The following is a 23,368-nucleotide window of genomic DNA, read 5'->3' on the forward strand; positions in this document are numbered from 1 at the left end:
GGGTGGGAGGGAGGGAGATGCAAGAGGGAAGAGATATGGGAACATATGTATATGTATAACTGATTCACTTTGTTATAAAGCAGAAACTAACACACCATTGTAAAGCAATTATGCTCCAATAAAGATGTTAAAAAAAACAAACAAAATAAAAAGCCAATGAGTATACCTACTTGAAAAATCACCAACAGTACAATATAATGTTTGAAGCAAGTATATGATATTGAGATTTTTGTATGTTTATAGAGATGTATAGATTATATATATAATAATGTAATTATTGATTAATATATATATTACATTGTGAAACAGCCTTGTAGTAGGCATCCTCTAAGGTAGTTCCCAGTGGTCCTTACCTTCTGGCATGCACACTCTTGTATAGTTGCCTCCTACATTGTACCAGGGTGGTCTGTGTGACAAGTAGCATATGGCAGAATGTATGTCAATCACTTCTGAGATTGGTTATAGAAGACACTGCAGGTTTTATCTTGGTGTTTCTCTCGCTTTCACTTTTTCTTTTGTCCCTTGCTGTGGGGGAAGCCAGCTGCCATGTTTGTGCAGCCCTATGGCCCTATGGATGGAGAAAGGTCCACTTATGGTGAGGAACTGAAGCCTCACATGTGAGCCTGGAACAAATATTCCAGTCCCATTAAACTACTCTTCAATTCCCAGACCTGGCTAAGAGCTTGATTGCAACTTTATGAGAAACCCACATCGAGAGAGAGTCAGAATGATCCAGCAAAACCACATCCAGGTTCTTAACCCTCTGCAACTTGGGTAAGAAAATAAATGTTTATTGTTTAAGGCTGCAAAAATTTGGGGGAAATTTATTAAGCAGCAATAGAGAATTAATACATGAAATCATGGCCACTGATCACAGTGAATCTGAAACCTTCAATAGAAAAAAAGAGTTCAATGAAAGCAATGTAGCAGTTATGTCTAGTTTGTAATATTAAGTTCATTTTTACTATCAAACATAACTCATAATAATTCTGTTAAATTATATAACATATGTATAAAGTATATGAACTTTTAAAGTGGGATCATATCAAAATACTATTATAAATCTGTAATAGTATATAACTGCAAAGGGAAGATAGGAAGTTGGGTGGTAAAATGGTCAGGTTCATCAGTTAATTTCATTACAGCACTATCAAGATAACTGGCATTTTGTCATTGAATTTAAGAACACTGCAACTCTCTCTTTAAGGAGAAAATAAGAAAGTTTTCCCTTGAATGCACTGGTATTTATATAGCAAGTGAGTAAGCCCTGCCTATTTGCATATGTGCATACACATATTGGTGTATACACATACACATATATAGACACATACATTTGTTAGTTCTATGAAACACTGGCTCTAGCAATGCTAATATTTTGATTATATTTGTTTACACCAGATAAAATGCTTTCTTCTCTTGTATCAGAAGGTAAGTAGATGACTACAAAGTATTAATGGGTGTGCAATGGACATGTGGTGGATAGGAATATTCAGTGAAGACCGTCTTTGCCCAGGCATTCTTGGGACAGCACTGACAGTTATTCCTTTGTCCGAGGCTTGGCTTCCATCAGATGTAACAATTCAGTTTCAGGGAAGACAGTGACAGGTGTCAATCTCAGGGTAGAGAGTATACGTACACAGACTGGCATCTCCTCCAACGTTCTGGAAGGGTGATCTCAGTCACTGTTCTTTTTAAGCAAAGGTGACACAGGCAATGAACTGAGTTCATTACTTGTTATTTCTTGCCTCCAAAGTACCATTCACATCGTAAATGAACTACTCCTACCCAAAAGCTAACACAGTCTACCCAGGCTCAAAATTTTGGTTGGGGTAGTGAGAGGATGAAAAAACAAAAATCTAAGTAGTTCCAAGAAAGACATATAGTGGATGCTTGCTTATGCAAACATTACTTATTTGGCAACCTTTCTGAACGCAGCTAAGAGCTGAGAAAAAACCTTCCTCAAAATGTTAGGAGGGGCCTTCCCTGGTGGCGCAGTGGTTGAGAGTCTGCCTGACGATGCAGGGGACACGGGTTCGTGCCCCGGTCCGGGAAGATCCCACATGCCGCGGAGCGGCTAGGCCCGTGAGCCATGGCCGCTGAGCCTGTGCGTCTGGAGCCTGTGCTCCGCAACGGAAGAGGCCACAACAGTGAGAGGCCTGCGTACCGCAAAAAAAAGACGCCTAACCTTCGCTGAAAATGTCTACTTTGGGTCAGGTGTTATGATAGGCTCTTTACATACATAAGCTCATTCATTCTGGGCAGGAGCTCTATGAAGGGCTAATATTCTTTCCATTCTATATGTAGAAATTAAAGCCCAGAGAGGTTTAGTAAACATGCCAAGGTCATTCAGCTATTCTGTGGAGACACCAGCATTGGAACCTAAGTTTCTCCAAATCCAAAGCCCATGCTCTTCTTTTCCTTATACCAGATGGCCTTCCTGGAATCAAATCCACCTGCACCAGAACTTAGGCACTTGACTCACATACAAACACTTGTAGACGCACACTCCAGGACTATTTACAAGCAATTCAAATTAGTCTGATTATTTGGCATCCTGTCTTCCTCAGATAAACTCCTGGGGAAGATGGTGAAGTGTGTAGAGGATCGAAAAGGAGAATGGAGATGAGGAGATGGCCAGGCATGTTGAGAGCGGGGAGAGATGATAGCTGTGTCTCTATTCTAGCTTACACAGCTTAACATCACCCTGCAGAACTCACTGTATTATGTATAAGATTGATGTTTATAATGATTTTGTTCAAGGGCCTCAGTAGAAGAAGGCAGGTAAGCACACAATACTTGTAAAATAAGACTTCCATTAAGAACAGTTAAACTAAAATAAATGTTGGTGCTTGAATGGGGTTAATGACTAGCAAAAAAGCCAACTCATGGTAAGCAGTCCATTCCTCCATGAGACAAGATAAAGAAAACACTGGTATATTGTTAGATTTTCTTATCTTTACTGTTTGACCTTTCTAGTCTCCAGGAGATAACTACTTATGCTTAGAACTAAGTTTCTATTCTGCTATTTAAAAATGAATAAAGTAGAGAATTCTAACAAAATCAAAATCAGTTTAAAATATCTTTCTCGTCATATGTAAACACGCTATGTTAAAAGAAGGAGATGGAGATGGTGCAGCATGGGTGTGTGTTTTGGGGGGATGGCTTTGGACTCAGACAACCCTGGAACTGTATCTTGACTCTGAAATTTTACTACTGCCTGACCTGGACGAGTTCAGCCTCTTTTCCACAGAGTTTCTCCAACTGTAATGGTGAAACAAGGATACCCACCACTGTCCTTTAACAAATCTATCTTACCTCTTTTCTGCTTTCCTTAGGAGTCAAGATTAAGGTCAAGGAAGGGAACTCCCTAAAGAGTGTACATTATTTTCTATGACTGGAGTGGCTTATACAAATGTGGTGCCGCTTTCTATTCCTTCTACAGGGACTGAGTTAGATCTCAGGGCAGTCAAAGGGCTTGCTGCTACTTCTCTTCTCTTCTCTCTTCTCCTTGGATGATGTTCTCCCTTATAGTAGGAGCCCAGCCCAAGGCTACTGTTCCAGTCAGCAAAGGACAGTGGCTTAAACCACTGGATACCCAGGCAATGGGACGTGCTCACTCTCTGACTCACACTCACGTCTCTTTCTCCCTCCTTTTCCTTGGTAGTTGGTGATGGTGCCCTTATCCTTTCCTTTCCTCACAGGGCACTGGTTAGGCTCTGACACAGCTTTGGGTTAGGATACTGACAGACGGCTAAGGCTAAGCCTTGGTGAAAGAGTTCCCCACAGGGTCCAGACTCATTTACTGACATTTTTCAAAGGCCTCTGACTTCAGAACCCCGGTTTACAATGAATGCCAGTTTGCCTTCCTTTGATGGGGCATTTCTTTTGGGGACCTTCTAGGAGACAGGCATGTCTGAGGGCAGGATGCAGCTCACCACCATCAAAATATCTTCCTATTAAGAGCTGAGCGATGCCCACTTTCTACGGTGTTAAGAAGATTAGACAATACAATGTATAGAAAAATACACCTAACATATGCCTGGCTGTTGAGCATCCCCCCCGCCATCCCCACATCTCTCCCCTTATCCATTACAAAGTGAACATAAGAAAGAAACCCAGTGCAAATTTGGATGTGGTTTTTCATTTTCTTGCCACCCCTACAGTACAGTGATTCAACTCTCTCAGGAACTAAACACAGTTAACACAGCATATTGAAGTGAAACTTTCCTTCCAGGAGAGTTATGATTTGGGAAGTGAATAGTATGGCGCTAAATGTAATCTGTTCATGATATTCCGGGGTCCTTTGCTCCAAAAGTCCCTTCCTCCTTCATGTACTATAAACTACACCTTTGCTTTATGAATTACTTTTTGCTAGAGACCACAAGAAAAAAAAAATCAAGAAAATACTTTGCCAGGTTTCCCCCTAGCATTTCCTTAAATCTTTTCAAGATATGAAGCTTCTGAATTTTCAGTGTCTTTAATGGTCATACGATTTTTCCTGTTCTTTTTTCCACCATGATGTTTTCTCCATGTTGTAAATTAATGATGACTATTTTATTAGGTATCTACTGTGTTCAAAATTTTATGCTAGGTGCTTAACGTTTAACAACTCTATAAAGTAGGTACAATTCCCCTTATTTTATTTATTTATTTATTTTTGCGTTACGCGGGCCTCTCACTGTTGTGCTCTCTCCCGTTGCGGAGCACAGGCTCCGGACGCGCAGGCTCAGTGGCCATGGCTCACAGGCCCAGCCGCTCCACGGCATGTGGGATCTTCCCGGACCGGGGCGGAGCACAGGCTCCGGACGCGCAGGCTCAGTGGCCATGGCTCACGGGCCCAGCCGCTCCACGGCATGTGGGATCTTCCCGGACCGGGGCATGAACCTGTGTCCCCTGAATCGGCAGGCGGACTCTCAACCACTGCGCCACCAGGGAAGCCCCCCCTTATTTTTTGATGAGAAAACTGAGATGAAGAGAGATGTAGGAACCTGTGTAAAGTCACAGAGCTTGAGAATCCAAAATGTGGATATTGCTTTGAAAAATACTTGCACATTTGAAAGAACAGCAAGGACACATCTCTCTTTTCCTCCCCAAATGCATACCAAGTATCATTTGCTAAAAAAGGGTTATATAAGGAAGTCTCTTGGGACTTTAAGAGGTTGTGGGAATCCCCTTTGTGTTCTCATAACTCCAACTCTGATATGAAAAGAGCTACCCAGAACATAGTGGAAGTATACCAGATTGCTGTGTCCAGAGTAAAATTAACCAGTCCAGCAGCTAGAAAATGTATTTCTGTTGAGGCTTTCAAAGAGAGGTCTCTATCAGTCTAGTACACTAGAGAGAATCCTGTTGTCAGAAGACTTGGATTCCCTTCTGGCTTGGTGATTTAGTTAGCTGTGGATTTTTTGGCAACTACTCTAGGCTCTTATTTTTTTCATCTATAAATGAAGGATGTTCTGAGGCTCTATTGAGATGAGGTTTGTTCATATACTGTCTCATTTATCTCCTCAGTTATATAGTGTATGTTTTTCCTCACTATTAAGTAAATTCCTTGATATCAGAGAATATATAGAATATATATAGTCTGTATATCTCACTACTGTATCTCCAAGGTATGGAATACTGGCTGGTGCACAGCAAATGCTCAAAAAATATTTGCAGAATGAATGAACTGTGTACACTGCAAAGCATGAAAAAAATGTTGATTATCATTACTATTATTGTTAATAAGTTTTAATTAAGACAAAGCAGATTTTTTCATTAGATATTAACTTTGCATAAATATTAATACTTTTAGCCAGAAGTGAATTGAGGCAGCCAACATTTAGGTTCAAATGACAATCCTGTTCCCATTTTTTGATGTTTCCCTTGAAATAATTATTAGTTGTTTTTTTTCTAAATGATATCTGATATTTAAATCACATGAAATGAAAATGGTGAAGTTTCACTTCTTGTTACTAATTTTTGTAACCTCCAAGAGGGTTTCTTGGTATTACTGATTATTCTGCAACTTCCAGGTTCTCTCCAGATGTGAAGAAAATTGCTTACTTGGTTGAGATACTTGTACTTACTTGATGAAGTACTTGATTCCATCTGCTGTGTAAGCTTCCTCCCACCCGTAAGGTAGACCTTGAGTGAAAGGAAACCAAAAATACATTTAATAAGATGATAAAGATAACTTTATTTCCTGGACACAAATTTCCCACAGCTTTACAATTATTTGAGTACGTTTCTTGTACAAAATAATTGTCTAGAAAGGAGGAATTAAAACAATTCAGATGAGCTTTCATACTCAGCATCTTAGAACATAATAAATAAGTCTTGAACAGTTAACAATCTGCTTTAGTTGCATTAAATGGATCATGACTTGTCATTTACATGTGGTGAGCATTTTTGTCAGCAGGATTCAAGCAAAAATTTTTGGTGCAGGGGATGGTTTTTGCCTGGAGGCAGAAGGATAGACAAGATAGCCTCTGCTTGTCTGTTAGGGCTCAAAGTTTCTTTAATTGGCTCCCTTTACATTCTTTCACTCAGCTCCACAGGGAATCGACATATGAGTACCAGATCAGCAAGCGGTTTGAATGTAGCTCTTGGACAAGACAAAATTCCTTATGAAGTCTGAAAGTTTAGCAAAGTGATTTACAATGGATTGTAGTATTTTGTTAATTAAGAATTTTGTGCACTAAATGTTAACGGCCAAACAATTTGCTAAACTCAGCTTCCATTTCAGTAATGGGACTGAGAATAATTAGTTAGCTATAAAGAGATGCAGATTGAAGTAAGCAAGCAATCATTTGGCCATATTGCTATAAATGAGTACATTTTTGTCCTCATCATACCAACAGAACAGGCCCAGGTTGAGGCAGCCCATTCTCTTATATTACAATTATGGGTGGTACTCCTTTAGAACACAAGGGTTTCCATCCCTTGGCTCCACCCCTGAATACTGTTAAGCAGGGGTCCCCAAGCCCCGGGCCACGGACCAATATTGGTCTGCGGCTTGTTAGGAACGGGTCACACAGCAGGAGGTGAGCAGTCGGAGAGTGAGCGAAGCTGTGGAATTGTCCTACAGGAAACCGGTGCCGAAAAGGTTGGGGACTGGACTTCCCTGGTGGCGCAGTGGTTAAAGAATCCGCCTGCCAATGCAGGGGACACGGGTTCGAGCCCTGGTCCGGGAAGATTCCACATGCCGCGGAGCAATGCCTACTGAGCCTGTGCTCTAGAGCCGATGCTCCACAGCCGGTGCTCCACAACAAAAGAAGCCACCGCGGTGAGAAGCCCGCGCACCGCAACAAAGAGTAGCCCCCGCTCTCCGCAACTAGAGAAAGGCCCGCGCGCAGCAACAAAAACCCAATGCAGCCAAAAATAATAAGTAAATAAATGCATTAAAAATAAAAGGTTGGGGACTGCTGCTGTTAAGGATTGTAATTGACCTTTTGGATCAGTCTTTGGTATTGACTTATCAAGGCTCCTTTGATGAGTATAAGATACATTAACACATCAAAGAACAGACTCCTGGTGCAGGTAGCCTACTTCTTTAGAAAGTAACTGAGCTGTAACAACAAACCATTGACTTCATCTCCCCAAGTCTCAGCAAGGGGCAGAGCAAAAATGCAGGAACAGCAACTATGAACAAAATAAAACCTTTCTCTATCATCATTCGCTTCATATTCTTTGAGAATAGCTCTAATGATGTTATTTTTATAAGTAAGAAAAACAAAACAAAAAAAACAAAACTTTATATTTACCTCCAGTCTTTTAACACAGTTGTATAAAATAAGAGCCTGGCTCAAATTTCTGTAACTACTTCCTTTGTTGATTAACACAGGCCACCTAGGAGTTTCTTTTCTCCCTTAATGAATAAATGTTCCTATTTTAAGCACAAAATAAGCATATCTGGGAACTCAGCATAAGCAAATGACTGGCTTCTTAAAAGCCCCTGAAGTGACACTATATATATCTCCGATAGTAACCATGGCCAGCACACACTCAGCCAGACAGGCCATGATCAACTGCTGCTGCAGTTCACGTAGATTTATCGCCTTTACACTTTCTACACCTTTGTTACAGATCACTTCATTTTTCACTGACAAGCCCCTCACCTGAAGGGAAGAATCTGATGACTGTACACAAAACCCCTGCTTTTATGACAAAAAGGTTCAGAAATGCCAGGAATGATGATCAAAAGGGCAAAGACACGCTAAAAGTAGAAAGTCATTCTAATGTGACTAAGATTTTTGTTTAAATGACTTGTCTCTCCAGTGCAATTATAGCCATATTTCTAATTTCTTAATTCACAGGTCTTTTTTTTTAATGAGGAGAAAATAATATGTATACTTTAAAGACAGTATCTTTTAATCTATAGGATCATTTGAGAATTGAGATTGACATTGGGATACCGCATCCCCATGTCATCAAAACAGAGTTCCTGCCCTGATTATTTCCTTACAATTAGTAAACAAAGACTATAACTTCACAACGGACTTATTAAAGGTACCAATTCATATCCATATAAGTCAAAATGGTTATTCAATGACTGTAGCCATCAAGATATTCCTGTTTATTGAATAATATTTTAGGATAAATTCTCTGTTCTGAAAAAATAGCATTTCTTTTTAGAAGACTGAGTGGTTTCTTCTTCTTCATGCAGTTAATATAGTCTGTAAAAAATAGACTTGGGGACTCAATTGATAGCAACTATCTTTCAGTGATAGTTCAGTAATAGAAAACACAATCACTGTCCAATTAATTATAAATTAAAAACCACAGTATATTGATAAACCAAATAACCTACTTTATAGAAAAAGGGCACTTTTGATTTCTACGAGCTTATATAACTATGAAGGACGCAATTGTCCTTTAGTAAAGATTTTCATCCCTTCACAATAAGTGATTTGGGTATAATTACAACATACTATCGAAATACTTTTCAATAATCATTATAGTCCCAAGGCATTAAAATTTTTCTACATTCCCCACATCTTTATACTTGCAAATATATAATGCTTCTATTTTTCCTTTTCATATTTGCTTTAAAACTGTTATGACAACTATTGTTTCTGATTGGAAGTATTTGTTTATGAACCCTCACATAACATTCTTTCCATCAGAGATCATTTGTTTCAAAGTACTCTTCATGAGTATTTTGCCAAAGTAGGAGTCTCAGTAGGAGTCTCATATTCATCTTAGAATACTGGCTGTCACCTAACACTCCACATATCCAAAACCAGACTCATCACATGTCCATACAAAATAGTTTCCCTTCTATTTTCCCAGTCTATTTACGTAGGAAAGTTCTCTTTGTCATATTTGGCCCATTCATTAAATATTTACTGATCATTTTTTTAGTGATTATTTTTCTGTGTTTAGCATTTTACTTGGTGTTCAATACATAATGATTAACAAATTAACATGTACCTTGGTCTTATGAAACATTAAAAAGTCATCATAAATAAAGACACCATTAAAAGTAGGAATAAGTACTAGGAAAGAAAAGTATTGAATACTATGAAAGAGTAACTCATAGCACAGACAAAGGTTAAACTCCTTAATACATAAATAACTCCTGCAAATCAGTAAGAGAAAGGAAATGACAAATAGGAGTCTGTGAAACATGTGGAACATTCAGGACATAAATGTACTTAAACATATGAAAATAGGCTTAATTTCACTCTTAACAAGAGAAATACAAATTAAACTATTATGAGAGGCTGTGTTCATCATGTTAGCAAAGAGTAAAAAATAATTTAATAAGACACTGTGTTGAGGGTATGAAGAGGCAGTCATTCTCATACTGATGGGAGTATACATATGATAACATATGTATGGGGAGAAACTTTTCAAGATCTACCTAAAATTTTAAATGCTAATAACAACAGTTCACATTAATGGAGTGGCCATGTGCTAGACATTGCATTAAACATGTACCAACTCTCTTAGGCCTCACAACAATTTTAAGAGGTACTATTATTATCCCCATTTTACAAATGAGGAAACAGGCATGGAGAGGTTCCATCACTTGCCCAAGGTTACACAGCTGGCAGGCAGTAGAGGCCAGACTCTTAACCACTGCGCTGAACTGGCTCCATGGACCATTTAATCCAGCAATTCTTCCAGGAATTTATCTTATAGATAAACTTTATGTACAAGATTAATAATTGTAAAAGTAAAAGACTGAAAATAATCTAAATAACCACCAATGGGGACTGAATAAAGACTATATATATATCAGATAACGGATATTGTCCAGCTGTGAGAAAGAATGAGGAAGTACTTTATGTACAGTCTGGATAAAGGGATGTAGGATGAAGGAAGGATCTCTGATATTGCTGGAGTTATCCAGGTACAGACGTGGGCAAGAACACTAGGTTGAGTGAACAGCAAGTGCAAAGACTCTGGGATGGGGAAGAGCTTGGCATGTTTGAGGAACTGAGAAATCATTGTTACCGGAGAGTAGTGAGTGAGTTAGGAGGGGATTGATACAAGATTGAGCCGGAGAGACAGGTAAATATGACTATGCAGGGTTTTGCAGGCCATGTTAAAATTGTTTGAAAGTTTCTTAACAGGAAAGCTGGAGATATGCTACTGTTTAAGATGAAGAAAGCTGCAAGAGAATGTTGCTCCCACCATATGTGCGGAAAGCTGCACAACCTAAAAAAAATTAAAAAAATTTTGTTTAGTTCCTCAGAGACTGAGTTCCTCACCTGAGCTGACCCTCAGGTGAACTGAATTCCAAAGGGTGACAAGCCCCTCTGAGGGAAGATGGGGCACGTGAACTCTTTCTCTTTTGGCAGAGCACAGGAAGAAATCTTGCCGTAAAAGTGGGTAAGAAGAAAATATCTAAAACTGTAATAAATTTGTAAAGCCTGATTATGGGCTAGCATGACAGTTTGGTGGCCCCAGGAGCCCTAGACACAAGGAGAGCCTGCTCTCCCTGAACAGCTCTTTACTCATGAGAAAGACTAGGGGTAGGCAGGAGACCTGAGAGAGCCCCTGGGTGGTGTGGGCACATGCAGGACCTGCAAAGGTTCGAGGGTGGAGAAGAAGTATCATCCATGACCTGGACCCTCCTCTGATATGAAGTAATAGCCGGCTGCAGCTGGGGGAGGAACAAGGGACACTCCCACATGTGGACAGGAATCTGAGTGACAGGGAGGGGCAAGAAACTGTCACACCCCCAGTCCCTCCCAGACTCCACGAAAACCTCATTTGTCCTGGTGGGGTGAGGTGGGTAGAAAACCTGATGTCTTCACCCTGCACTGATACTAAGTCATGGAGGGGTGAGGGTAGGAAACCTTTCAAATCCAGAATCCTGCACTGATGCGACGCAGAGTTTGACTTCCACAAGGAGTGGGGCAGGAAACCCACTTGAGCACTTAGCAGGAGGTAGGGTTGTTTGCTACTAAGGAGGAACAGGAAGGCTGGGAAAGTCCTACCCCTGAGACTTGGGCATGGGGCCTGCCTGAAACCCAGAGACCAGAGTAGGGAAGCCGAGAGCCTCTCTACACACCCCCCACTCCCTACACGCACCACTCACCTGGCACTGAGCTGCCTACTCTGGAAGAGGGCAAGAGAGCAGACAGTAAATGTCCACTGTGATGCAGGTGTGTGGAGCCTGCTGCCTGCTGAGGATGGAGCAGGCATACTGAGAACCCCTACCCCCAGCACCCCAGACCTCACATGAGCACAAGAGAACAGCAGACAAGCACTAGAGGCATTTGAAGTCTGTGGTAAACTCAATAGAGCCCTAGAAACAAAATGCAAATCCAGCTTGCCTACAAATGAGAGTGAATAACCACCCCCCTCCCCACCAACACACTAAAGGCCTGACAGAGAAGAGACAGCCCCATTTCTGGGTTTAAATAACATTTACCCCAGTCTCTATAGTTTTGTACCTCCAAAGACTGACAATCACAATTATGAGACACAGAAAAGCAAGAGAAAAAGACCCATCACCAAAAGATAAAACCACCAACAGAACCAGATCCAGAGAAAATATTGAGCTTTAAAATAATTATAATTACACATTAAGAGATCTAGTGGAGGGACTTCCCTGGTGGCCCAGGGGTTCAGAATCCGCCTGCCAATGCAGGGCACACAGGTTTGAGCCCTGGTCCGGGAGGATCCCACATGCCGCGGAGCAACTAAGCCCATGTGCCACAACTACTGATCATGTGCTCTAGAGCCCACGAGCCACAACTACTGAGCCTGCGTGCCACAACTACTGAAGCCCACGCGCCTAGAGCCCGTGCTCTGCAACAAGAGAAGCCACTGCAATGAGAAGCCCGTGCACCACAATGAAGACCCAACACAGCCAAAAATAAATAAATTAAATAAATTAAAAAAAAAAAAAGAGATCTAGTGGAATCTAGTGAATTATGGTTGTGTGACTGCAGTGATGATCGTTACTTGGGTATATTACACAGAAGGTAATGACTGAGCTTGTTGAGGCCCAGAGTCTTGTTAAACAGTGGGATGGAAGGAGTGCCAAGTGAGCTGAGGGACTGTGTAAGAGTGATTGGAATAATGGACCCCAGACTTTAAGCTGAGTAAGAAGACAAGTAAAAATAACAGTGGAGGCTGAAGGATAGAGAAAATAGGAGGTCTTATTGAGGACAATAAACCATGTAGTGAAGTGGAAAGGTGGGAGGTTTGAGAGGGAGAGTCAGGAGTCTGAACCACTGTCTGTGGTGCCAAGGTTTGTGGTGGAATTGGAAGACCATGGTAAAGTGGGAAAAAATGGGCATTGGACAAAAAGAACTGAAAAGTAAAGGTGGTGGACTCACATGGATGATGGCAGGAGCTAGGATGGGGAGAAACAATGGAGAATGAGAATTCCAAGAATACAATAGAGAAAGACAACACCATCAGTCTCAGAGGGCTCAAATAACCAAATTTATCTGAAAAACATTTTCTAGTGTAGTTGTTATGAAAACTCAAACACATTTAACTTTTAGCATCTGATATCTTGAGAAAAAGAGAAAAGAGAGGGAAAGAGGTTTGGGGGAAGGGTGGCTATGAGAAAGAAAGAAAGAAAGAAAGAAAGAGAGAATCTCTAACTCACAATTAATAAAGCTTCACTAAAGAATATGATATATATCACAGTGAAATTTTTGCAGTCACAAAATCTGAATCTATATGTAATGTTCCTCAATTATAATTGAAAAACTATGGGAAAGTAATAATCTTGTGGAGTCTATATGATAGTGATAATAGCAGTCAGCTTGCCTAGCTTACAGGGTTATCATGAGACTCTTATTACAGAATATATAACTATATGATATATATGCAAGAGGAGACAATTATTATTCAGAGTAAGGAAAATAACAGCTCCTTCCTTCTCCATCGTTTATGTTTCTAGAGATATAGAGAAATTTGGATGCTTAATATAGGAAATGTGTTTAAATTATCTACAGGGGAAATCTCCATTTATATACTGGGATATTTTTTAGAATCCTCTCCCAGTACAGGAAATTATATAGTCTCTATTTCACTCATGATAACACCCAATAAAAGAATAACAGAAACCAGTGGGACACTCTGACCCTCAATGAGTGGTATGATGATAAATGTGTAACAACCAGCTCTTGGGGGCAGAAGGAGCCCTAATTTGTAGCATTTGCTGATTTCCGTGGTGTAAATACTACCATAACTGATTTCAAGCTACTTATGTGATGTCAATGAGTATAGAGTTGGGAAGAAATGTATAGTAGTAAGCCATGATATAGTATTCCCAGACATGAGACATAAATAATCTCAATGACAAAGATAAGGAAAATAATTAGGAAGTGGTAAGTTTTGAGTATTTATTTCTCTTTTAAATGTTTAAACTGAAAATTTAATACAATTTTTAATAATGACTGTTTCAAAATTAGCTCACAGAATTCTTTTTTTTTTTTTTTTTTTTTTCCAGCACGCGGGCCTCTCACTGTTGTGGCCTCTCCCGTTGCGGAGCACAGGCTCCGGACGCGCAGGCTCAGCGGCCATGGCTCACGGGCCCAGCCGCTCCAGGGAAGCCCTCACAGAATTCTTGTAAGCCGGTACTAGCCAGGTCTGGTATAACCACCATGGAACCTATCTCTTACCTCCCTGGTCCTAATAGAAAGTTCAAAAATCAAAGGATAGAAATATTGTTTTATCCAAAAGATGATAACATGAAACCGATATCAGTCTAAAACGATGTGAGATTTACTGTCCTAACCATAAACTATGTGTTTATCAAATGTTTACACAGAGCTTTCTATATGCCTGGTATTTTTCTAGGTATTTTAAAAATATTAACTCATTTTATTCTAACAATCATTTGAGATAGGTGCTATTATTAACCTCATCTTACAGAGAAGAAACTGAGGAATAAAGAGGTTTAAGTAACTTGCCCATTGTCACACTAAAAAATGGTGCAGCCACAATTTGAACCCAAGCAATCTGGTGCTACAGCCTATGCTTTTAACTATTGTCATACTGCTTCCATTTCCCTAACTCCTGTTAGCACTGCCAACAATCAATACTTTTAAATGGTCCCAAAGTATTTTGTTTAACTTTCTGAAGAACAAAAAAAAAGAAAAAAACTCTCAACATCTCAAATTCTGCATTATTACCTAGAGAAATGCTCTTTTGAAAGAAACTGAAATAATTTTTACGCTTAAACACAAGGTAGTCTATTTTAGAGATATTTTAATGTTAGAGTTACGATTGTACAAGTTAATTTGTAAGTATGAACTGCAGTGCCAATTTTAAAAGAACTATTAGCTAATTTTCCCTTGAAAAATGAACCTATTATACTGAGAGATGGTTGTAACCTGTAAATAACTAAATAATGCAGTATTTTAAGTATACAAACTTTCTAAGGACATAATTTATTAAAAACCTATATAGATTTTGTGAATTGTGCTTTGAACATTCCTTAAAATTAGACTTGCATAAACTCTATATTAACAGACAATTTAGGATGTGTGACCTGATTTTTTACACATGGTTACATACATCATCATTTGAACAAACAAACAAAAAAGCAAATGACTATATAATGTAGGAAGATTTTATGTTTTTATATTAGTATGTCTCAAATTTAGGAGTTCAAATGTTAACATAATTAGATATAAGTTCTTTCTAATTAGAGGTCATTCACTGAGCAGGTTAAAAGCTGTAATATATTAAAGAACAACATGGTAAAAATATCCCTAGAGGTTATTTGGTGGTTCATAGTCCTCTTTATCTTGTCACTCTTTTTGGGCAAATATTACACTAATATTCAGTTAGGAGGAGGGAAAAAGCTAACATTTATTTTCTACATTTCTTTTCCCAACAGATGCAAAAGTCAGTATTTTTACAGTTGAAATTTCACAGTATTTTACAGTTAAAATCATGGGGTGATTTCCTTGAACTCTGATATGCAGACATTCGAGAAGCCAGCTGAAATGTTCTTTCTTAGGCGGCTAGCTTTCATCCTGTGACCCAGACTGAAGGTGAGAATGCAGAATTTCACTGGGTGTTGTCTCTGGGCATTCAGACAATGCTGGGGGAATGATCTGGTTAGGTTTGTTTGGCTTAAAATCAATAACATACAACAAACTTCATTTTGTGCACTAATAAAACAGCATAAAACCTGCTGAAGCTTTCTTCACTAGAGTATGAGATCTCCCTCTGCATAATCAGCCTAAAGAGGTCACGTGTGTGTGTGTGTGTGTGTGTGAGTGTGTGTGTGTGTGTTCCTAATTCCCTTTAGTGTACAAAGATAAACAGGATTTCTTTAAAGCACCGCTATTGTTACAACAATAAAGATATTAAGAGGTCAGTGGCTGCTGAACATGAATTAATCCATGTATTAGAAGGGAAAAAAATGAACAGCATCTTCTTTCTTCTCCATTCAGCAAGACTGATTTTAGTAATTAGAAGTGGCAAAGTTGCTGTCAAGCAAGATTGATTTCCTCTGGTTAAGAGTACCAGCAATATGTTGGGTAGTCCAAAATGGATACTACTATTTGCCTGCAACTAACAGTTGCCTGAGAGTTATAGGTAGACAGACTTGAATTAGGAAAATAGGAACAGAAGAAGGGAGAGAGAGAGAATACATAAAAGGGATTACAGCAGCTTAAATTTAGGCACAGTAAACTTGGGCAGAAAAAGTGAGCTTGGAGATGGTGGACTCAAATCTCTAGATATCTCTAGATCCCAACTCTCAATCTGATTTGGAATCTCATCCAAGCTATCCCTGGTCCAGCTGGTCAAAATCTCCCTCATGCTTGTGCAGCATGGTAATCTCTTGAACATTCTCAGCAGTGCTTCTGGCTCCTTATACTAGCTAGGCTCTGGATCTGTCAGAAACTTTACTCGACACTTTTTCTCCTCACATTTGTTGAGTGACTACTATCCGAGGCCTGGTAGAGTGGTGACCAGATTCAGAACAGTGCCTCACACATACATCCTGGGCACCCAAGAAATATTTGTTGACCCACTGAAGAAATCTGCTTCCCATGAAGGCTGATGGTTCAGTGAATCCTGTGCATATTTGAAATTTTACTGTTGTTATAAGGTCTTTGTACTCACCAGGGGAACTTTCTTACAAATATTTGCACAACTGTTACTTGTGGATTTTGACAACAGGATAGTGGAGGACCAACAGACATGCAATTTTAGAAGCACTATCACAGAGCAGATGAAATTAGGTCAAGATCATTTATGTTCCCACCCTAAGGACAAATACTGCAACTCTGAGCATCACTAGTCCCTAGTCATGTAGCATTTTGCTGTTAACATCCTTCTCTTTAAATTTAAAAAAAATGTGATTATCTGAAAATCTATTAAGGATCTCACATTAGTTTCAGATAAAATTTGAAAGAATCATAAAAACAAGAACTCTTTTGGATATTTGCCTTTAAAAAGATTTGTTTAGATTTTTATTAAATGTATTTTTAAAAATATGCAAAGAAAAGCAATAAAAACACATTAGTAGAGAGGGTAAAATTTTGAAACAACAGCCTTCATGCAGTCAGATAAACTCAATACTGATTAAAGAGTTATAAACTCTAATAAAAGATAAAAGAACTTTGCTTTTTTTCTTCTTCAAAGAATATTAGTGCTCACAGAAGAGTTGATTACCACTTAAAAAAATCAAAAATCCATAGTGTGGCATTTAAAATCCTTTCAAAACACATTTCTTACAGAAAGACACGTACTGGAATGTGCACAGAAGCTTTATTCATAACAGCCCCAGCTGAAAGCAATTCAAGTGCCCATCAGTTGGTGACTGGATAAAAAATTGTGGAATATCAATCAATGAAATACTGCTGAACATTGATACAATTGATGCACACAACACCAAGGATGAATCTCAAAAGCAGTATACTAAGTGTAAGGTGTTACACACTTAGAGTCTATTTATACGACATTTTAGAAAAGGCAATACTATAGTGACAGAAAGCAGATCAGTGGCTGCCTGGGACCAGGGGTGATGGAGGGGACTGATTACACAGGGGCACATGAGAAAGTTCTGGAGTAATGGAAATGTTCTATAATACAATTATGGTGGTATTACACAACTGTATATATTTGACAAACTCAGTGAATCGTACACTTACATTTTATTATATGTAAATTATTCCTTTTAATTTAAAATTTTAAAAAGCATAGGGAAATCTCTCTGGGCAGCAGTATAAAAAAACCTCATTAAAAAAAGACTTTAAAATACAGCTTCAATCTTTTTTTTCATTTTCATGTCCTATTAATCCCACCTAGTGTCTAGCCTCCTAGAATTATTGACTTCTTTCCTTCTGTGGTTTTTTAGATACTGTTTTTTCTACCTGGAATGCTCATCACTGTGGGATATATTCACTCAATAACCACTTTTGAATGAACTTCAAAGACAACAGTCATATACCACAGTCTCTTTGTCAGGCTATAGGCAATTCTCTCTATAGGGACTTCTTCAGTTGTTCCCAACTATCTAGAATTTTTTTATTTGATATACAATTTACATACAATAAAATGCACAAATCTTAAGTGTACATTCACTGAATTTTGACAAATGTATAATCCAAAACTCCATCGAGATGTAGAACATTGCCATCACCCCAGAAAGATACCTTTCCTGTTGATTCCTACGACCATTCCCCAGGCTACCATTGTTCTAATTTTTAAAAATATTATGTTTTTTACTTTTAGAAACTCCATTTAGTTTAAAAAAAGATTTCTATTTCTCTGCTTAGATACCCTATCTTTGCATTCATTGTGAATATATTTTCCTCTACTTCATTGCACATAGTTATAACAAGTACTTTCAAGCCCTTGTTCCAACATCTGGATCTTTTGGGAGTTGGTCTCAACTCATTGTCTTTTCGTTTAAGAATGGTTACATTTTCCTGTTTCTTTTTACACTGGTGATATTCTTTTATATTCTGGAAATTATGAATGTTACACTGCAGAAACTGAATTCTGTTATTACTCTGAGGAGTGTTGATATTTTTGATTTTGCAGGAAATTTACTTGGTCAGACTCAAGCTATAGGATATATCTATCTCTTGGGCACAGGCTCAAACCTCAGTTCAGTTCTTTTTTACCCCCTTGGCTGGGCTGTTACAATCTTCCCTGAGCCTGGGGTCAGGCAGAGAGTTGGGCGGAGTTTATATACAGAATTTGGGGGCCCTATATCTGGCTGTCTGCTCTCTAGGCTTTCCTCCCTCACTTTCCGGCAGTGGTGGGTGCCTCAAACTTCATCTTCTAGTTCTACACGTCATAGAGATTTCAGGTTATCAGAGTTTTACTGTCCCACGGGTCCTGTTAGGCCTTGGAGTAGGGTGAGGCAAGCAAGGTGTCCATGGTGCAAAATCTATGAAGGCACTCATCCTCAGGCTCATGCAAGTGCAGTGTCAGCACCCAAGAGTGAGTGCCTCCTTAAGAAGGCCTTGCTTGCCTCACGCTAGTCCCAGCCCTGGGTGCTGCCCTCAATCTGAAAGTGGAACAAACAAGAAACTTATCCCATGTTTGTTCCTTCTTCCAAGTTTTGACTAATGTCCAGAACCTGCCTGATTTTATTTACTCTCCAGAGCCTTCAGGGGGTTGTTTTTCTATTTTGCCCAGGGTTTATAATTGAGTTCTTTTTTATTTTTTTTGAGAGTTTTTTGGCAGGAACTTTTAGGATGCTTCAAGCAGTATCTCAGGTAACCCTGAGGGAACTGCTCCGAGAGGCAAAGGGGGAAAACTATATAGAAGTTTTGCAACAAAGGGTAGGTAGTCAGGAACGTCAAAAGATTATTGTTAATTAAAGAAAAACCGATATCCCAAGTTAAGGAATTTAGCACTTTTCTGTGTATAGGGAGATGCAAGAGTCTGGGCTCACTGGAATCATTCCTTTGATATGCACCTCAGCTATCTGGGGCCAGTATCCTGTGTTTTCACATCCTGAGTTTCCTCAGGGCTCACCATGGGGAGTGGCTGCAGTCTGATGGCTGCTAGATGGCAGGTATTCTTCCTGAGTTCCCTCAGGGCTCACCAGCTCACCATAGGCTGTGGCTGCAATCTCTGATGACTGTGACATCCTTTGTTTACTGATATGGCAGCAAGTATATAATTGAGTTCTGAGGGATGGTTAGTCTGTCAGGAGATTATTCAGTCATACTGGAAGTGGAACTCTCAGAATCAAAGAAGTTTTGAGTGGAAAGAGATCTTAGAAATTCTCTAGTGGATGGTCTTACGTTAGAAATTGGAGACTGACACCAAAAAAGGTTAAAAACCTTTGTTATAGAGTCAATTACAGGGAAGGAAAGTAATGTAACTTCTAATCTAGTGTCATCCTCTATGCCACTCTGTAATAATGCTGAAAGAGCAACTTCTGTGCAGAGCATAAACTGTTGCACTCAGACCTCTTTCAAATGTAAATTGTGTATTAATTCTCAAATATTAATTACTGCCTACTTAACAGTTTGCTATTGTTATGGACTGAATGTTTGTGTTCCCACAAAATTCATATGCTGAAACCTGAACCCCCAGTGTGGCTGTAGTTTGATCTGATAGAATTACTGTCTTGTAAGAAAAGATTCTGACCCCTCTCTCCATTGCCGTGTGTGCACAAAGAGGAGATCATGTGAGCTAACAGAGAGACGGTGGCTGCCTACAAGCCAAAAGAAGAGGCCTCAGAATAAAACTTACCTTGCTGGTAGCTTGATATTGGACTTTCCAGCCTCCAGAACTGTGAGAAATAAGTTTCTGTTATTTAAGTCACTCAGTCTGTGGTATTTTGTCATGGCAGCCCGAGCTGGCTAATACAGCTACATAAATGGATCCAAATTTTGCACACTGGTAAATCAGCTTACTTGACAGAATTACTTTAGATTGACCACACAGAGGTAAATTCATACTCTTCTTTAAAAGAGCTTGAACTCATTTAAAAGTAAAATCTGCCAATCAGTACAATGAAAATAAATTTCTTTTGAGTGCTAAACCCATCACTTTAGGTAAATCTGCTTAGAGGTGGGAGGGCAAAAAGTGTTTCTAAAACGATTTATCCTATTGTTTTTCCTATCTTATTTTTAAATGCACACATTTTAAATATATATATATGGCTATTAATATACATCAGAGTCTATTCTGCAAATGCCTTATAGACTCATACCTTCCAAAACAGCATGTAAACAGGCACCGTGTACAAGTAAGGCCCAAACACATACCCCTTATTTGCATCTTTCCATCTAGCAGCACTTAGTAAAGATCATCGGTACCATAAGAAGTTAAGAACTAGGAGAGTTATCTCTCATTTGACCAGTGATGATGATAATTTCTGATAATTCAGAATACAAACACTTAAATGCAATTATAAACAATTTTTATTTCTATATATTGATTTGGTTTGACTGATGTAGACAATGATTCCAAGTAAATCAGATGTCAATTCTGCCAACTCTCCCCTTAACTTTATACCATAATACCCAGCTTTAGTAAGGCCCCCAAGTATTTCTTTCTCCTTCATTTAATTATCTTAAGTTACTGAACAAAAAGAAAAGCTGCTATATTTGGGGATTCTGATAGCAAAAGTACTTAGGTAGGAGATAATCCAACTACTATGTTGGAATTTGGGGTCCTCTGGACATTGCAAGTTTTAGGACTGGAGTTTGAGCAAACCTCTCCAAAATTGTATGTCTGCTTTAATTAATAACAGAAAAGAAGAGGGATAATAAATAAACACAAGGAATATAAACTCAAATTTGAATTAAAAAAGGAGGAATCACTGAAATCTCTGAAAGAGGTTTTTTAATTAAGAAATTAGTTTCCTACTTTCAAGTACACTTTGATTTGAGATAATGATCTTTAATGATATATTTTAATGATTGTATAAAATACTTTTAACTAAAAATGTTAAGTATTTATAGCTAAATAAGTGCTTCAAAAGTGCTTAAACGTTTCTTTTACTTTTGGCAATCTCCTTCTAGTTTTAATGGTTTAATTTGCTTAGAAAGTCATACATCAACACATATATCTAGAGGGCGGAGACTGCGGGTGGCGGACGCGGGGAGCTACGGAGCCGCGGAGGAGAGCGCAGTAACAGGGTGCGGACGGCAAAGCGGAGAGATTCCCGCAGAGGATCGGTGCCGACCAGCACTCACCAGCCCGAGAGGCTTGTCTGCTCACCCGCCGGGACGGGCGGGGGCTGAGAGCTGAGGCTCCGGCTTCGGTCGGAAGCCGGGAGAGGACTGGGGCTGGCTGCGTGAACACAGCGTGAAGGGGGCTAGTGCACCACGGCTAGCCGGGAGGGAGTCCGGGAAAAGTCTGGAGCTGCCGAATAGGCAAGAGACCTTTTCTTCCCTCTTTGTTTCCTGGGGCGCGAGGAGAGGGGATTAAGCGCGCCACTTAAAGGAGCTCCAGAGACGGGCGTGGAGCTGCCAAAGAGTCAAGAGACTTTTTCTTGCCTCTTTGTTTCCTGGTGCGAGAGGAGAGGGGATTAAGCGCGCCGCGTAAAGGAGCTCCAGAAACGGGCGCGAGCCGCGGCTGTCGGCGCGGACACCAGAGACGGGCGTGGGACGCTAGGGCTGCTGCTGCCGCCACCAAGAGGCCTGTGTGCGAGCACAGGTCACTCTCCACACCTCCCCTCCCGGGAGCCTGTGCAGACCGCCAATGCCGGGGTCCCGGGATCCAGGGACAACTTCCCTGGGAGAACCCGCGGCGTGCCTCGGGCTGGTGCAGCATCACGCCGGCCTCTGCCGCCGTTGTCTCGCCCAGCATCCGTGCCCCTCCCTCCCCCCGGCCTGAGTGAGCCAGAGACCCCGCATCAGCTGCTCCTTTAACCCCGTCCTGTCTGAGCGAAGAGCAGACGCCCTCGGACGACCTACGCGCAGAGGCGGGGCCGAGTCCAAAGCTGAACACCAGGAGCTGTGCGAACAAAGAGGAGAGGGGGAGGTCTCTCCCAGCAGCCTCAGGAGCAGAGGATTAAAGCTCCACACTCAGCTTGAAGTGCCCTGCATCTGTGGAATACCTGAATAGACAGCAAATTATCCCAAGTTGAGGAGGTGGACTTTGGGAGGAAGATATATTATTATTTTCCCCTTTTTCTCTTTTTGTGAGTATGTATGTGTGTGCTGCTGTGTGAGATTTTGTCTGTATAGCTTTGCTTTCACCATTTGTCCTAGGGTTCTGACCGAACCTTTTTTTTTTATAAAATTTTTCTTCTTAATAATTATTTTTTATTTTAATAACTTTATTTTATCCTACTTTATTTTATCTTCTTTCTTTCTTGCTTCACTCAACGACCAGCAACCTACAGTGCTGGACACCCTATGCACAACAAATAGCAAGACAGGACTACAGCCCCATCTTTTAGCAGAGAGGCTGCCTAAAATCATAATAAGGCTACCGACATCCCAAAACACACCACCAGACGTGGACCTGCCCACCAGAAAGACAAGATCCAGCCTCATCCTCCAGAACATAGGCACTAGTCGCCCCAACCGGGAAACGTACTCAACCCACTGAACCAACCTTAGCCACTGGGGACAGACACCAAAAACAACGGGAACTACGAACCTGCAGCCGGCAGAACAGAGACCCCAAACACAGTAAGCAAAATGAAAACACAGAAAAACACACAGCAGATGAAGGAGCAAGGTAAAAACCCACCAGACCTAACAAATGAAGAGGCAATAGGCAGTCTACCTGAAAAAGAATTCAGAATAATGATAGTAAAGGTGATCCAAAATCTTGGACATAGAATAGACAAAATGCAAGAAACATTTAACAAGGGCCTAGAAGAACTAAAGAGGAAGCAAGCAATGATGAGTAACACAAGAAATGAAATTAAAAATACTCTAGATGGGATCAATAGCAGAATAACTGAGGCAGAAGAATGGATAAGTGACCTGGAAGATAAAATAGTGGAAATAACTAC

The 23,368-nt window shown here is 40.0% G+C and overlaps 1 protein-coding gene across 3 annotated transcripts in view; it reads right to left on the reverse strand.

Annotated features, from left to right (window-relative positions):
- STXBP4 (syntaxin binding protein 4) overlaps positions 1-23,368 on the reverse strand; it is a 199,734-nt gene that overhangs the window by 19,054 nt on the left and 157,312 nt on the right. For all 3 annotated transcript variants that reach the window (XM_024127982.3, XM_024127983.3, XM_055089833.1), the window contains one exon: positions 6,072-6,129. In XM_024127982.3, the coding sequence (XP_023983750.1) occupies positions 6,072-6,129 (58 nt within the window). The remainder of the gene's footprint in view (positions 1-6,071; positions 6,130-23,368) is intronic.

This window comes from Physeter macrocephalus, chromosome 14, assembly GCF_002837175.3.
Source record: "Physeter macrocephalus isolate SW-GA chromosome 14, ASM283717v5, whole genome shotgun sequence".
NCBI classification, from domain to species: domain Eukaryota; kingdom Metazoa; phylum Chordata; class Mammalia; order Artiodactyla; family Physeteridae; genus Physeter; species Physeter macrocephalus.